The sequence below is a fragment of the Erpetoichthys calabaricus genome, chromosome 10, assembly GCF_900747795.2.
Source record: "Erpetoichthys calabaricus chromosome 10, fErpCal1.3, whole genome shotgun sequence".
NCBI lineage: Eukaryota > Metazoa > Chordata > Cladistia > Polypteriformes > Polypteridae > Erpetoichthys > Erpetoichthys calabaricus.
In genome coordinates, this window is record NC_041403.2 from 118,875,343 (window position 1) to 118,893,783 (window position 18,441).

Below are 18,441 nucleotides of genomic sequence, written 5' to 3' on the forward strand. Positions count from 1 at the left end.
TGACTCTGAAATTAAAGATCAAAAATAAGCTACTGTATATGTATTTTGAACCAGGCAAGCTGTAGTCACACATGCCTTTGCTAAATAAATTGACACTGGTTATCTCTTTAATTATAATGTTTTACATGAGGGCAGTTACTTTTTCACACTGTTCATTTGTTGTTAAAAAAGATATGTTCATTAGATAAATTAAAATAGTTTTTAAAAATATGTCATTTGTTCATTCTGGTGTCTTTTATCTGATAATAGATGTTGGATAAAGACCATAAAGACAACTCACAAAATTTTGTAATAAATAAATGAGGAAACTCAGGAAGAGGGCAAGTTATTTTTCAGAGAATTTTAATTACTAAACTATATTCAAATTTTCTCATATAATACTTTGGTGATGCTTGTCATTATTTTACCCTAAATCAATTTACTAACTTAAAAACAATTAACTATTATATTACAATTAAGACTTGTATCTTCTCAGATCATCTCTTAAAATAGCTAAATGTTATATACTCAAAGTATTAAAAAACCCAATCTCCTAAAATATCTAACGGACAGATTGATGATACTGTTTTGCGCATGTTACAAAAATTAGAATATTCTGATACTTTGAACTGAATGGTTTCACAGCAGATCACTAGAATCTTCTGATAGATATTTCAGAATGCCTGATGTACCTCTCATCCATTTTACTCTCAGACCATTCTCAAATTCATCTGAACATTGTGAATATAATTTGTGAGTTATAATCTCTAACAAAATTATCTATTTTTCCATCTCTCTATCTATATTATGTATGAAAAAGTACTTTTGAAAGCAAACTTTTTAAGTTACTGCTAATTTGTTTTAAGACTTATACTAAAAATTTAATTTAGTGAACAAATAATGCACTCTGCCAAAATTATTTAAATAAGATAGATTAAGTAATACATTATTTTGTATATTTATGTTGCTGTTTCCTCCAAATATAAGGTAGAATAAAAGTTTTGCAACCTGTCCTGGCATGGTTGTTTCAAGCATCATGTAAACTACACAAAATTCAAAGACTTTGGTCATTCACAGGCCTATAATAATGAAAGAAAAAAATGAAAGACAAAAATAACAAGTGGCTACTTGTCCTTTCCATTACTTCATTTGTATGTTAATAATTTTGTGAATAAAAATAAACTGTGATAAAACTTTACAGGCTGACGCTACCAAAGGTTCATTACAATTCATCAGAAGTCCCCAGACAGATAAAGCTCTTCACATGCTAACACATCAGAACATACTGTCACCAACAGACTAAGAATCATTATCAAATAGTAATACCTAATTTTAAAATTGGCCCATACTTTCTGTGTACTGTAGCCCCTGAGATCTACATAACCATAAACCAGACTAAACAAAGTGTGATGGAGGAATGATGCAAGGTGGGCACAAACCTTTAAAAAAATGTAAAGAATTAAAAGGGAAAAGTGGATTTTACCTGAGGAGACAGAACAGGAGAGGTACCTTGAGAATTCTTTTGGAGGCTTGTAGGAAAGACTGTTGGCGTAGCAGTGTCTGGAGTGCATGGTTTATCTGTGGAGAGTAAATAAGAGCTATAAGTGTAGAATCGGTTTTGAAAATGCACATTTCTGTTTTCATAGCTACCAAAATTATGCATACAGCATAACATCCTAAAGCACCCTTAAGCCAGTTCTGCACTGCAGAAGATCAGAACAATTCCCAGCAAAAATGGGTGCAAGGTAGGAACCAACCCTGTAGAGGATTTTCATTTACAGTATTTAAGTTATTGTAAATGTTTACTTACATACTCATCAGATTTTTTTATCTTAATATTCCTCAGTTTACTACAGATGACTTATGATCTAAAAACAGCTACTCTAATAAAATTAGCCAATCAAAAGGTAAGCATTTTAACACAGATTCTGATGACTGCATACACAAACTATTCTTTTTGGCAAAGAGTTATATACAATACTAAAATATTCCTTTGAGGGCAGCAGTAATATTAAAACATTCTTATAAAACCGTGTTTTAAATTCAAAATCTAACACATATTTCTCTGAATAGGTATTGATATACAGCAAACCAGCAATCCCAAGCAGCTAAACATCTCCAGAAGTGATGAGAGCGAAGTCACTTCAGTATATTTCTGTGTGTTTACAAAATGTGTTAGATTTCTTTTTGTTTATTCATATTTGACACATGCTGTAGTCCACATAATTCGGGACTTAGTAGAGTCACTCAGGATGTGCTTACTTACAGTATCAACAAATAAAAACCTGCAATAGTGCAACTACCCTTGAAAAAAAGCTTTCAAAAGCTACTTGACTTGTAAGGGGTGCACTTAAACAAGTAGCAAAGTCATTCATGGTTTTCAAAGTTTGTCCCTACAATTAACTTTTTTGTCAGTCATACCTGTCTTTTTTCCACCCTCTTGCAGAATCTCATACACTTTGTAGGGTTCTGAGATATCCAGCTGACTTCGATCAGGTACTTCCTGGAAGTCAGTACTTTTGTTCAGAGCGCATCTCAACCTTGTCTTCCAGGCTGAAGGGTCTGCTTTGTCTTTCCCTTCTCGAAACTTGCCTTTGTATACAGCCCAGGCCTGTCACATGATAAGATGTACTTTAATCAATTTGTTAAGAGCAAGGCATAAAAATTTTATATTCATTGGTTTTGAATGAAAACAGTCTATGCAATTGCCTATACTGTAGTCTAGTATAGATAATTTACAGTAATTAGCAATATAGTTATACAGTAAGTACTTAGACTTTTATCACGTATTAATAGACCACATATTAATTCACATATTAATTTCAATCCACAAGAAAAGCAGCATAAAACACATACAGCTGTTTAGGTTTAAATAGTGCTTTTCTACAGTAGGCACCATCCCAAGGCATTACGCAAGTACTCCACCACAGTTCTCTATTGAATATTTTCTTTTGATTTTAGACCAGAAGCAAGTTAAGGCACTTTCTCAGGGTAATACAGTAGTGCAGACTTCAGAGACAAGCAATTTGATGGAATAAAATTAAGCAGCTTAACCACCAGGCCTCAGTGATGCCAGGTTCAAGGAGCAGTGAGAAAGATATGTTGCAACACCTCTCATTTACTTCTTTTCTGACAAAAAAGATGACTGTCATGACTGATTTTATGCCAAAGAAGACAGTGATGAACAGGTTATGTTTTTATTAACAATTGCTTGATATATCAAGAATAGTTCATACAAAAGACGGATGCACGTGAAAACAAAACATAATTGAAAAAAAGACTTGATGAACCCATAAGCTGATTTACTTCAACACCATTCTCATATAAAATGACTATAATATGCAGTAAGTAGCACTAGTCCACCTGTAGACATAAAGAGGTGAGATAAGCAAGGAATAGGATTTATAGTACACTAAACATTGACAGTATGTTGTTCTAAAGGTTTTGATCTGCCTGCTGTGCTTAGGTGGCATGTACTGTATATACCTATGGAAAAGGAAATGTATGGCTACTATAAAATAAAAGCACTTGAAATGGCATAAATTGTTAATTTGATCCAATTAAAAACTATATGCTGTGTGTGTTTAGTTAAACTGCTCACAAATCAAACATACACACACTGCTGGGATAGCTGTTAGTCTGCCACTAACCATTGTGTGTATGCTTCCATATGTTTATGTGTTCTTTGAAAGGCATGAGATACTGCACTGAAACTATGAAGAACATTTGTGCTCTTTTAATTCATCAGTTACTCTCACTTCAGAATATATACAGAAGACAGAAAACCTACTAGATATGTTTATCTTTCCAATAAGTATTCATTAGAATGGGTTCTCTGGTTTCAAAGAGGGTGTCGGAGTGTTTAATGCTTCCACCTAACAACTCAAGGTGAGCAGGTCCAAATCCTGGCCTGAGCCCTGTTTGGGGCACGTTTGCACATCCCCATTTCTTGCATGCATTTTTCTCCAGGCACTCTGATTTTCTTGCTGTAGTCCAAAGACATTTGTGTTTTGTGGAGTAGTGACTCTAAACTGACCCAAAATGAGTGAGCCCAAGTCTGTGCTTTGCAATGAACTCTGGCCTATCTACAAATATGAGCAGGATTAGTATAAAATGGATGGATTATTTTACATGCAGTGAATGTGGACATGAACAGAAGACATAATAAGCTTGTTTTTCAAGAAAACACCAATCCAGCCATATCCTATACTCATCTCTTTCATTACAGGATTATTGGTTGCCAGGGCCTGTTTACAGCATTTGGCACAAGGCAGGATCAAACTCTGAAAAAAAGTCACACACCAGTACTTACTCATACATGTAAAACTTAAAATTGCCAATCCCTCAAATATGCAAACCTTGGCATATAAGAGGTAAACAGAGTACAACAAAGCACCCTCAAAAAAAAATGAGAAGAACATGAACAAACAAGGACTCAAACCAGCCAGGGAGTGTGGTGTACAAGTCATAATACAATTCAAACTCACAGCCCTAAAATTGTGAGGCAGAGGCATTCAACACTGCGCAAGTGTTCTGCTTGCATTCCACAAATACCCCTTTTCTTTGTGAGGTTCAAGAAGCTGGGTTAGCGCCTATTCTGCAAGCGCTGGTTGCAAGCCGGGCCATCTTAACAGCATCATAGGCGCCCGGGCAAAGTAGTGCACTAGGGCCCAAGTTTTGATAGCAAAACAGAAATATACATAGCATCAGAAACATTGTGGGTCCCTATGCTCCAGGGGACCCCGGCCAGTGCCCACTGTGCTCCTAAGTTAAGACGACACTGGATGCAAGAAGTGAACCACCCTAAACTGGGGCATTAACCTTTTATGGGTTAGGCTCACACACACCTATACACACGGTCACGAGAAGAATGCAATATATTCATAAATCTCTGGGCCTGTGTGTCACAACTACCCAAAATAAGCCAATAGCATTAAAGGGGTCTGAACTAATCTAATTGTTTTGGGGATAAAACTCAATACGCCTACAGTATATATGCCAGAGTTCCTATTTTTCTTTTAAAATCCCTGAGTTAAAATAATAGATGTAGCATGTGAAACTTAAAAACACTGTGTAGAAAAATCAACCTCATTAAAAATGACTCTTTACGGTACCAGCAAAATACTTTGTGTAGAAGCCCTGATACAGCGATCTTATCCTACGCAATAGAATACATCTTCTAACGCCACTATGCCGACTCTTGCGGGTTGCTTATTATAAGCCTTACCTTCTGTAGTACAACCTAATTGTAAATTAAAATTGCTGATACCTAAATCTTACTCTGAGCGAGTTATGTTATTAATAATAATAATACATTTATACAGCCTCATTCCCGTACTCAAAGTGAGTCATAAATATTTACGATAGTTAGTTCTTACTTTGAGTACAGTATTGACCTGGCCGGGTTCAAATAATGAATGAACACATTCTGTAAATCTTAATTCTCTTCCGCACTAGAGCTGCTAAAACCACGTGGCCAGTCTCTAATCATCCGCAGGCGCTGTACATGGGGTTCAGCCTAATACCTACCCGAGTGTACATGGATACCATGAAACGTATGCATGTTTTTACTCACTTACACGCACACATAATCATCCTCAATTCTTATTTTTTTAATCGGAGCACGAAACTTCGGCAGACATCTGAAAATGCCGACTCCGGGTGACCTGCTCTCCGAGTGGGGGCGCCATAAGCGCGGTGCTTTGGCAACAGTTACAAACTGCGAGTATAAGAGAGATTTTACCTTAAAAAGCGCAGCGTCTTCGTTTTGGTTGTAGTCTTGTTTGGCAGCGTGTTTCCATGGAATCCTAAACATGGTTTTTTCGTGGTTTTCCCAGCTTAATCCTGCGTACTTTCCGCTTTCTATCTGTGCAATGAGCCACTCTCGCAGTCTCATATTCTTGCTGTTGTCTTCCATCTCAAAAATTTGCAAAAAAAGTGGAAACAATTAGGGTAAAGTTAGTTAAACAAATCAAGAAACCAACGTCCAGAACTCTTTAATGTCCAGTGAAACTGAAGTTAATGCGATACAAAATAAGTGCCTGGGGAAATCGCATAAACTGTCAAGCCGTCTGTGCCCTTCAGACGTGCCACTCTGCTGGGTTCGGACACCTGGAGCGTGCCAAGCAGCAAACCGCGTTATGACTCGCTACCTTCATCGCTGAACACGGCCTCGAGAAGCGCCCACTCTTTGCAGGGTCTTCTGCAGTGCGAACTGAACGATTGAATTCGAAAGTAACCTGGAACACGCTTTCAGTTTCTCAGACTCCGATATGAAAGCCGCCACCGTCGCCTTGTACTACTCCCGCCTCTCGATCTCGAAGTAACTATTAGACTCGCTCGTTCGGTTCCTCCATCCCGCTTTAGAAATGATAAAGTGTCAAAAGAACAACAGTCGCGTTAAAAAAAAAAAAAACTATTAAAAAAAAAAAGATCCAAGCGTCGCGCTCTCGGCTCGCAAATGGATGGCTGAAATGTGACGTTTGCTTGGGACCTTATGAAAGTGAAACTGCAAGTTAGTTCCTGGATTTGATGCGTTGAGTGCGGCCCGCGTGGCTCAGGGCTGGTATGGAGCACTGAACACAGGGTAGGTACTCTGCTACGATTAAAGGTTTAGTTAAACTTATTGCATATGCGTAAAATGAGAAGCCTGGTAGGAAACAGCTCCCACTAGTTAGGCACATACAGAAATGATACCTTATTACAACCTGAATAGGACATGGGTGGAGATTTGTGTATTTTAAGAAGATGACTTACTGTCTGGTGACATGATAATTCATTATAGCGATGTGGGGGCTGTCAGGCAATTTGACACATTTTCATGTGTCGTACGAGCTATCATGTAGGGTTCCTAGTGTCATAATGAGAGCACGGGACTAACAAAGTGTCATCCCAAGGCTCCAGACTTATAACAGTGAAAGGTTTCTGAACTTAACTGTTAAGCCACTTGTCTCCTTGGTTGAAACCTTGAATATTTATCCATCCACCCATCCATTGATTTGGATCCATTTAATACATTTTAGGGCTTTGGGTAGCTTGTCTGGTAGAATTAGATGCAAGACAGAAGACAGCAATCTATGAGTTAGATTTAGAATGCACTCTTATTTTCTGACAAAGAAGATGACTGTCATTAAAGATTTTATTCTAGAGAAGTAAATGATAAACTGGTACATTTTACATGACGTTTTCTTGATACAGTACTGTATATATGAACAGTTCATTCAAAAGATGAATGCACGAGACAACAGAACAATTGAAAAATCAAGAATCGTTGCAACTATCTATCTATCTATCTATCTATCTATCTATCTATCTATCTATCTATCTATCTATCTATCTATCTGTTTTGTAGCAAGCTACAAAATGCATGGGTATCTTTGAGTTCATCTTAGTGAACAATTAAATTGACCTAATGACATAGATTCAGCAATTCTTCTAGCAGAGGTTTACAAAAATCATGTAAACACCACACAGTTTATGCTCTATTTGGGAACCGAATGACACCACCCACTGTGGTGCTCTGCCGTCATGTCATAATGATATGTTATGAATCAGTCTGTGATCCAGACTCATTTTTCTCTGATTACAGCAAACAAGAATCTGCACAAGCAGCTTTGGGTGCAAAGCAGGTACCAGCACTGAAAGGAATAATGCTAATAACTATTAATAATAATAGTATTTAATTACTAGGGTCCTCTAGTAATTAATAACTAGGAGTGGCTGCTATCTTGCAGCTGAGCCGCTCGAAGGGAGTTGGGGCGCCTCACCGTTTGAGAAAGCAGTTGTATTTAAACAGTTGGTATATAGAAGAGAATGCGGAGACTGGGAGGAAGACGTTTTGGTCCTTAATTATTATAGACAGAAAATCAGTTTATTTGAGTATTTCACTACAACTGTCTATTTTAAATACCAATGCATAATAAAACATAGTAGAAAAATAAAACATAGTAAAAAGTAAAAGTAAACCATAATAAAAAAGTAAATACAAAATTAAATTAACGCCTCAACAAAAACAATATTATGAATTACTTTATACTCTAACTTGCATTCTATAAACGTTGAATTTTTGCATTTCTGTTCACATATTGTTCGGGATTTTTTTCTCTTTCTTGATTATTGGACAATTCTCTTTGTTCTTGATTTTTATTATATACAGCTCTTTTTTGTCCATTTTCTTTTTTCGACATTCATTATCAGCTCTTGCTGCTGTTTTTCTATTACAATCTAAAATTTGATATTCTTGAATACATAATTTGCTTTTCTGCCTTGCCATTATAACCAACAGCGTTGAAGGGAGATTTAGCACTGAGAGTGTCACGGGGTGGTACAGAGAGAGGATGTGCGCAGTGGGAGTAATGATTGGGTGAGTGGTGTGGAGGGGAGTGGTCAAGGTTGAATAATGCAGACACGATGGAAAACGCTTTTAATACAATTGTGAGATAATGCTAATAATTTATAATAATAATGCTAAAGGCATCCTCACATACACTCATATGGAGTTGTGCTCAATTCTGTGTCATCATTTAACTCAGCACAAAGGTGTTTGGGATAGTAGGAGAAACAGGAGGGTCTAAAAAATCCACACAAACACAGTGGTACAGCAGGTGTACATTCCAGGAGCCATGAGGCAGCAGTGCTAGGCATTGTGTCACACCATGAGGGGCATTCCATTATTTTAGAAAATACATTGTGACAGATTGCGGTCCTCTCGACCACTTGAACCCTCAGACCACTCTTCAGACACCAGGTGAAAGTCCAATAATTATTTATTTGGACACTAATAAAGTGCACAAAGCACCTATACTCCACAATACTCATATAATAAATCAATAATCAATACAATAAACAATCAATACAATCCTCCACTCCCAGACGTGTTGCCACCCTTCCACCCAGCTCAGCTCAACGCTCTGGTCTCTCACAGTCCTTTTTATAGTCCTTGACCTGGAAGTGTTTCGCCCTCTGTCCACGTGACTAGGAACACTTCCTGGTCAGATAAAAAATTTTTTTTCACCCCAGAAGCACATCATTCCTCCTGTCCCATGTGACTTGGATGTACTTCCAGGGCGTAGGGCAAATAATCCTTGTTCCTCCCTACAGCGTCCCCTAGTGGCCCCCATGACATCCAGCAGGGTTGGGGATAAAAACTGCATTGTCCAGGATTCCCTGCTGGCATTCGGGGCACCTCCATGCTGCAGAGAGGGCTCCACCTGGCGGCCTGGGGGTATTGGCCGGCCACATATCACAGCATATAATGATGTAAATGACTTTCAAAGCAATTGTAAAACATTCAGGGCTATTGCTTGAAAGTATTTTTTTTTTATCTCAAAAATAATTTTACTCTCAGATATGGTAGGTAGACTAGTTCACACTGAAAGTCAGACTTAAATATTGAAATCTCACAAGAACAGAGCTAGGATTTGTGTATGTCAAGCTAATTTTCTAGGAAATAATATAGATGTTGCCAAAATGTAGTGAAATTATTAAGGAGAAAGCTCTCCAAGGCTATTAGTCTTAATAGACATATTTTGTCCAAAGTATCTGTATACATAGAAATTTATTAAAATATGGACTACAAAAAAATGATGAGACTAAAAATAAGCAACATATAAGTTAATATAAAATAAGAGTAACAGATAACAATGGTAGTATAAGTTTGGTAGTGTGCCACTGAAATGTTACAGTGCATTGATTGTTTAAAAGGTGAACTTGTGAGAAAATTTAGTTAAGAAAGAGACGTGCCACTCGAAGAATATCAACAGCAGGTTAATAACGAGCTCTACATTCACAAAAGGTTGTTATATTGTCCCACAAAGCAATCTGTGCTTAATTTGATTGAGTTTTAAAGAACAGTCCAAATTTTTTGCATGTTTTTATCAATTGCAGTCTTTCTAATTCATCCTTTGCTTTGAGTATCAATGGCTGATATTCATCCCAGTAAAAGCCATGAATCCTTAGGATCAAAGCGTGTGAATGGATGGCCAACCAATCATATGAAGAGAAGTGCAGAGGCAATGCTTGTCAGTAACAAGTCTCTCATTGGAGTAACAATTAGATTAATTGGCAAAAGCCCACATTCACACTCACTTGGTGAAACTGGAATAAACTAAGACTCAGCACACAATTGATTATAGAATCATGTAATATGTAGTTGATTCCACGACCAGTTGTTGCTGCCGAGGTACAGGTACAACATTTTCAATCACAAAAAAAAAAAAAAAAAAAAATCACTGTATCATAGACTACTACCACCACTTATAGACACATGACACCCTGCATTGTGGTTTGAATGGTGTTAGGCTGCACAGAGTGTTGCATTCGTGGCCTGTACTCCTGTAAGAATTTATGTAGGAATTTCTGAAGGCTCACAAAATGTGTTATTCTCTGTGTTTCTGGCGGGACCACAGGCTGGGCCATGCGGAGGTTGCTTCTGGGCCGCAAGTGGCCCACTGGCTGCTATTTGAATAGGCCAGGTATAGACCTTTGCATACCAATTTTTTGTCTTTTGCATGTACAGCAATTAATGGCATTGGCACAGTTTTGTGCTTAATGTTTCTGAGGAAAAATATTTTAGTTTAATTACACCTCATATATAGCTTTGTAGTTAGTTGCCTTTTTAGTGTTAGTTTCACAGTTTTTTGAAACTTTGCATTACATATTGATACATGTGCTTTACATTTTCTTTTATTGGCACTCAGTCTTGTGATTCCGGCCTCCACAGTCCTTGGTTCAACAACATATGGATTGGTTTTACTTTTAACCACTTTAAATATAAAGCATCCTCATGGGATCACTTCACCCAAGAATAAAAATAAACACTTCTTTGTAACAATGTGGAATTTGTTGGTACTATTTTAAACATCTAAGAATGAGTACAAAAGAGTAAGCCATAAACAAAACCCCTGCTGCCTACTTGGACCCACCTTTACAAGTTATTAAACCTTCTTCACAAAGGGGTTTCCCATTTGCCTATCATTGTATGAAAGCACTCCTTTCTCACCTCCTTCTCTCTCTTTCTTTGTCAACCTTTGCCAGTGAGTATTTGCACCAGACTTATTGTTTCTCTGGTTTTCCTTGTAAATTCCAAACACAATGTTAGGTTAATTGATAGTTCAAAGTTTAATCCGTGTAAGTGTGGATGTGTATGTGTGAAATTCTTGGAATAGACTACTATTCTGTCCAACACTCTTTCCTATCTCATATGTACTGCTGCTGGGATAGACACAATCCTGAATTCAATTAAGCAGGTGTCATAATATTATGTTGTATCATGAAAAGAGTGAATAGATAAATACTGTATCAGTTTAGGTAGTCTAACTGAATATAATATAGTAATGCTTACTTTTGACAGTCAGAGTTGGATTGACAGAAATTTGTCTATGCAAGAACTGTCAGAGCAACTTGACCAGGGATGTGAATGGCAATTGAACTTTGGTCCTGCCTTTTCCTCCTCTTCAAGCTAAGCTTGTTAAATCATAACTCTTAAGCCAGAGCACTAAAGTAAAATTCTAAAAATAAATTTCAATTCCAAAATAAAGGCTGCAAATACAGTTTAGTAGCATCAGTAAACTCAGTCTTATCATTAAAGTAAAAGGCCTGAGTACAACAAAATCTCCTTAAACTGAAAATATATTATTGGCATCACCTGGAAATTTCATTTCTTTGTTGGTGTGTTTTGCCTAACAACATGCTGCGTGGTGAGATGCAAAGACAGCTGGGTTTCATTGGGAACCTAAGTGTATTTTACTTGTTCCTTTATTTGGTGGTGGTTCTTATGTTATCATTTTGTTCGTTTGAGTTTTTTGTGACACAGTAAGGTTAAAATGCTTCTATAATACGTATGCATTTACTTAGTTCTTTAGTTAAAACCTAACACAAATCCACTCAATCTGCTGTTCTCTGCCTCAGATAAAGTATTTACTTAGCACAATATTATCTGGAGCATTTTTACATTTGACTTCAACATAAGAATCATTTCCATTATTAAACTAGATAGTTATTGATTATAACAAAACGTGGCACTGGGTTTTTTTCTCAATGTTTAAAAAAATCTGAATATTTTAATTGGGGTACCAATTAATCAAAAGCACTTTTTTAAATTACAAGAATGGAAAAAGGTGAGTGTTTAAGCTGGGCATATATAGTCATAAAATATTTGGGCATATAGTCATAAAAAATTATCTCTGAGATGCTAATCTAGTAAAAGTAACACCTGCAATGATTTCACAAAAAGCTGTTCATATCCACATAAAAGAGCCACTGGGAAATTGTGTTATGTGCCATTGAGTGAAGTCATATCAGAACTTCTAATCTGAGGTGTATTTGTAACTTTACATGATTCACAAGTTTCAAGTGGAAATTAAATTTTTAAAAATTTCGGGGAAAACCCTATATGTACAACAGCAAGAAATGTTTCTCTTTTTCTAAGAATAATCATGTGTGAACATTGCAAAGGATTCAGAAGACAATACTAACAGAAAAGAAGGTTGCTGCCACTAAATGACAAAAAAACTAGGCTTGTGTTCCAATTTATTATATTATAAAGAGTGCACTGCGGTGGGGTGGATTGGTTCCTGCCTTGTGCCCTGTGTTGGCTGTGATTGGCTCCAGCAGACCCCCGTGACCCTGTGTTTGGATTCAGCGGGATGGCAAATGGATGGATAAAGAGTACACTTTTAAACATCTCTGGATATTTTCCAATAAACACATTTTAAGTTAATTGAACACTCTGTTTCCCTATTCCTGTTGTATTATAGATAGATAGATAGATAGATAGATAGATAGATAGATAGATAGATAGATAGATAGATAGATAGATAGATAGATAGATAGATAGATAGATAGATAGATAGATAGATAGATAGATAGATAGATAGATAGATAGATAGAAATTCCTCTCCAGGGGGGAATTTGGCTTTTTACAGAAGCTTTTCAAATACACAAATAAGACTAGTAACTAGTAAGTAAAACAGTGAAAAATACTATTATGCTAATTAATTGTTTGTTTTACTTTTCTAAGGAATTCCTGCTTTGTCATTCAATGTGCATAATCAGTTTAATTTTCCTTGTCTTGTTTACTAATACTTAGCTCTCACGTTTCTTTAAATTTAATTTTAAGGTAATTCCTATATAATCAGTGCACAATTGCAAATAAAACTGAAGTAGATTCTCTTCTTGAAATTAAATTGTCATTCTTTTTGAATTACCAAAAAAAAAAACAGCCGTTAAAAAGGGGATCAAATCTATTATTAGTGCTTATAACTAAAATTAAATTATGAGTAATAAAATTATTTTTGAAGAAGCTCTGATTTGTTAATAGTGTACACTAACTAACAGGAAATCCATAACCAAAAATACATGGTATCCTGCAAAGCATATCTGAGTATAGAATGATAAACTGGCCATCAAATTGAACAAGATATTTAGCTAAAAGAAATATGTAACCATTGATTAGGCAAAGGGATAATGTGAAAATCAACATCCATACATGACCATTAGGATCAAGTCTGATGTACCAATGTAAAAGTGTATATTTTTTTATGGAATACTGAATTTGCATCACCTTTAACTGCTAAAAACTGAAAGAAATCTGATCATTTCTGTCTGTGAGAGATCTTTGTCTCCTAATTTATTGCTTCTAAAGTTTAATGATTTCAGCAAGCCAAATGAAAGTTTAGAGCCTCTGCGAGCTGCTATTTATGGTATCTTCTAATGAATTTTAAATACTGTATACAATTGACACTCTTTTAAATCACACATACCTAGTGAGATGTGAAATCTGTCCATCCATTCATAATTGATCGTGTTTAATCCAATTCAGGACAACAAAGGCTAGATCTTAGCCCTACAGCATTTGCTTAAAGTAAGAACAAGCCCAGATAGAGTTGTCAATCTGTCACAGTGCATCGTAACACACACGGACCCACACTCACTCATTTCAGCTCAATTTAGGTTTGCCAATTAACCTGTTTGGGGTGTGGAAAGAAAAACTGGAGTATCTGAAAAAACTCAAGTAGCCAAACCTTTCTGTCTATATTACTTTATGATGGTAATAAATGTGGGGTTGTAAATTATAAAGTAAAAAAAAGCTCAAACTCACATTTCGGCTGATGCCAGTTCACTTTTTAAATATGCCAGGATGCACATTTTATCATTCAATTGTCACAGAGCTTTTTAGAGGTCCTAGAAGTCATATAGTGCCTTTCTTCCATCTCTCAGTCTCTCTATTTGTAGTGATTATAACTTCTACTGTTTATGTGTCTTATAAGTAAGTGTTATCATAAAAAGACATATACACTTCTTCATCACAATTTATATGCATTTGTAAGCATCTGTTTATAGCAGAAATTAAATGAACTTGACTCTTGACAGAATGCAAATAAAATTGTGCTAATTATTAAACTAAATAGAAATTCATGTATTCATTTGTTCATTTTTATTCTGCATTTCCTGTAGCGGGCCATGGTGACAAGGCCTCCCTATTCTTGGAAACATCTTCCAGCACTTCCTTGGTAATACCAAGAGGGCTTCTAGGAAGTCTGAGACATACTATCCCTCCAGCATGCCTTCATGTCCTGGGCCTTCTCTCGGTGGGCTATGTCTTACACAGTCCCAGGAGAGACCACAGGGGACAAGACAACCTATCTACCAGCCCAGAACACCTCACCTGGCTCATTTTGATTTAAAGAATCATCGGTTCTACTCAGAGAACCTCCCAAAACCAAACAGAAATGGTATTCATAATGTAAAATATGAGCAACATAGCAGACTGATGTTTTGTGGTTGATAAACACAGAAACAATTTTAGTACTGAATATTAATTTGAAGACAGTGAAAACAGAATGGGCAATCAAATCAGTGTCATTAAGAACAATTCCATTAGCTCATGGTAAATTTGAAATTAAAAAGTAGTCTAGTAAAATCTCACAGATGCTTCTTCATCATAGGTTTATACTACTTCTGATATGATGTTTTAATGATGAACAGAAAGGTTTATAAGATGAGGTGCTTCTAAAACTGAAATCAGTAGAATGTATACATTGTCATAAGAGACATATTGAAATGCGATATGATGTGAAATGATTTTATTAATCATTTGAAATGAAATGAGACAAATCTACATTTCCAGATAGGATTATTTGATAAGGTAAGACTAAAAATAGGTATCATCAAGACAAAAAGGTAATGGTGACAGTAAGTTTAAGGGTTAGTTAAATTAATGAATCGATGTCCTACCATTTTTTTAACTTAACATTTATAACTGAAGTGTAGTTCCATAGGGGCTGTATAGTTTTGAAATGCACGACTACCAAAACAATGTAGCACTACTACTTCATTATCAACTTTTCATAAGTTGTAGCTAGGCTGACTGGAAACTCTTAAGCATCTTCCACATAACCTGCATTCACTTTTCCACTAATATTTAATTCAATACAAACAAGCCACATTTCAGAAAATGAGGAATCCTCTAAGTTTGTGAAACAATTCCCACATTGTATAACATTAGACTTTAGTTTGATTATTGCTGTCAACAGTGCCTCAAAGTATACAGTGACAATGCATTTGCGTTTCTTCACAGTATGCTACAATAAAATTGTAACCCTATTTGGTTAGCCTTTACCCAAAGCAGCTTACCACACTGAAGATGCAATTGCTTACATTTCTTTTCTTGTTTCAACTGGAGCAACAGCACATGAAGGGACTTACTCGTGATCACACAACATGAGTAGCAGGAGTTGAACCCACAACCTCAGGGTTTGAAGTCCAAAGCCTAAACCATTATGCCACACTGACTGCCCTTTTCTGAGTTTTGTAATTAGTCAAATATATTTTTATGGACCTTTAAAACTTGTGATGTTGTACTTTATAACTGGATTCTATAACTCAGAATATTCATCCATTCTTCCTTCAATCCTGAGTATTCAAAAATGTTCATTGGATGAGGATAAAGCCTATCCCAGCAGGTAACAACCCTATATGAGGTACCAGTCCATTACAGGGCACACTGCTACACACTTCCATACTCCCTCATACAGGGCCAGTTTAGAATTGTCAGCCAGCATAACATGCACATCTTTAAGATGCTGCAGAAAATCTAGAGGAATAAATATGCAGACATATAGAAAGTATGCAGGCAGTGAATATGCCAGGGTTTGAATCTAGTCTCCTGTATGTGAGCCCACTTGATCCAGTTAATGATTGGAAAGCAAATTTCATTTGAAGTTTAGGTTAAATAGCAAAAGAAAAGAGAGGGATGACTAAAGAGAGAAATAAAAGTAACAATGAATACAAGAATAAAGAAAACTCTTCTGCCAAAATGGCCATGACTTTTTCTACACAAACTGTAGGAGTAGATCATCTGACTTCACCCCAACAGGCTTTCATCTTTAGATTTTTGATTTAAAACATACTGATATGTGGTCACCATTTGTCCTAAATTTTACACTTAAGTTCAGGACCAGAGATTTTCAGTGTCTTACCATTAAAGAGTTGCTGTTAGTTTCTGTGATTACTTCCATAACTTGTAACAAAACCAACAGCAACCCTTTAATTGCAAGTCCTTACACTGAACTTAATTGCAAACATTGGTATAAATGGTCACTACATCTCAATAAGTTTTAAATCAAGGATCTAGAGGTAAAAGACATGTTGGGCCGAAGTGGTGAAGCTGACCACTGACAGCGACCTTTTAATGAAGCACAGGACAGGAATATACTGGTTCCCCATGACACTACAGTATATTTTCGCTAAATACTCATCCTATCCATGGTATCATATATGGCAACAGATTATGCCAACCCTTGCAGCACGTGTTCAGCTACATCAGCTCATGATTCAGTTTCTTTAACCAATAAAGCTTTTTCTATTATTGTAAAACACTTTCCCCTATATTAAGCCAATGTGAGGCCCATTTTAGTGCTGCCAATTGATTGTAAGTCTGTCAAAAATCATGCAGTGTATACAAAATTAAAATATCATATATACAGTAAAATAGTTACCTTTTGCAGTCAGCCAAAATACTATACAACAGAAATTTTATTTTCTATAAAAGATAACAAAATCTCATTGATCTTTTTCGTGGTGAACCACCCTGGTGTTTTTTATGCAGATTTTTAGGTGGATTCTTAAGCAGCATAGCTTCATTTTGAAATTAGAGTTCACTCTAGGTCATCTGTATATTACGATTACTTTAGATTAGATAACATTTATTAGTTCCACTGGGAAATTTGGAGAACAAGAGAATTAGCAAAGACCATGTCATACCTATCAAAGTGTGAAGCTATTTTAAATTAAAACTAGATGTTTACTTAGGAACTTATTGGTGTCAACGTTTCAACAAATGGAAGAATAAATGTTACAGTGAATGAAATCAAGCACTTTTGAAAAAAACTGTCTTTCAAGAAAAATCAAGCTCACATAACCCTGAGAGATCAATGCAGAAATTGTAAGCATTTTTGATATTTACACTTTCACCTTGTTAATTCTGTATTGTAAACTGAGTCAATGAAACTCCTGTCATTCAAAATACACACATTCATCCAATTTCTTGTTGTTTAAAAATAGTGTGGTTGTGTATGTTTCTTTTTTGTCCTCCCTCTGCTGTCAGATTCATGTTCTTTTCTTACCAGAAGTCCACGCCTTATTATGATGGATGATTCTTGATTCAGTACTTCTTACTGCTGTAGACGTCCACTTTTTGTGAGCTGTAGGAAAGAAGTTTTGCTTCTTTATAGAGGCTGGGGAATTCCTGTTAGTCCACAGGAAGTATCATCATGGGGGCGATTCTGAGAACTGAGACTTTATTGCAAGCACGTGTTCACCTTCATTTCTTCAGGTCAGAGGGCCCCTCCCCCTTCACTTAACTCTGATCAATATGCTCCATGAAAATGTGATGTAAGATTAAATTAGTGCAGGAACGAAACAACATGCAGTACACTGTAATCCTTAGTAATGAACAACAAATGTGACTAAGAACCTATGTTTTTAAATATAAATGATTTTACCTAAACATAATGCGCAATAGCAATGTTTTAAGGTAACATTTAATCAAATGTTATCTCTGTGTTTTAAATTTCAATAGCAGCCAAGCAGAGTAAGGAAAACTGAGTGTGTTTTGACTGGTGATCTGTCTGGGGTTGCTTCATGCCTTGTGCCCCATCTTACCACATTAGACACTGGCACCCCATGATCCTGAAGTCAAAGAGCTGGTTAGAGAATGGGAAGGTGGATGAATGAATGAATTAAATACATTATAACTACCAAAAATTACATATTTATGACATTGATATTGATAATATGTCTTTTTTATTTTTTATTTTATTTTTAGTGTTATAAATTAATTTTCCTGCTTGCTAATACCAGCAATCAGACTCACTTTCTTTTTTAGCAGTCTCTATTTCATTTTTCTTCATACCTACTGTTCTTTCAAAAATGTGTTGATTTTGTTTACTTGGTGACTATGGA

General features: G+C 36.0%; 1 protein-coding gene across 2 annotated transcripts in view; it reads right to left on the reverse strand.

Moving 5' to 3' along the window:
• The window catches only part of irf10 (interferon regulatory factor 10), a 48,913-nt gene extending 31,291 nt beyond the window's left edge, over positions 1 to 17,622 (reverse strand). The window contains exons 1-4 of one of the 2 annotated variants that reach the window (XM_028811810.2): positions 17,604 to 17,622; positions 5,723 to 5,896; positions 2,401 to 2,590; positions 1,463 to 1,557 (exon numbers count right to left, since the gene is read on the reverse strand). In XM_028811810.2, coding sequence (XP_028667643.1) covers positions 1,463 to 1,557; positions 2,401 to 2,590; positions 5,723 to 5,896 — 459 coding nt within the window. In that variant the 5' untranslated portion in view covers positions 17,604 to 17,622. Of the gene's footprint in view, positions 1 to 1,462; positions 1,558 to 2,400; positions 2,591 to 5,722; positions 5,897 to 11,320; positions 11,418 to 17,603 lie in introns of those variants that run through there. The other variant, XM_028811811.2, reaches the window with a different exon arrangement.
• Between the last annotated feature and the right edge of the window lie 819 nt (positions 17,623 to 18,441).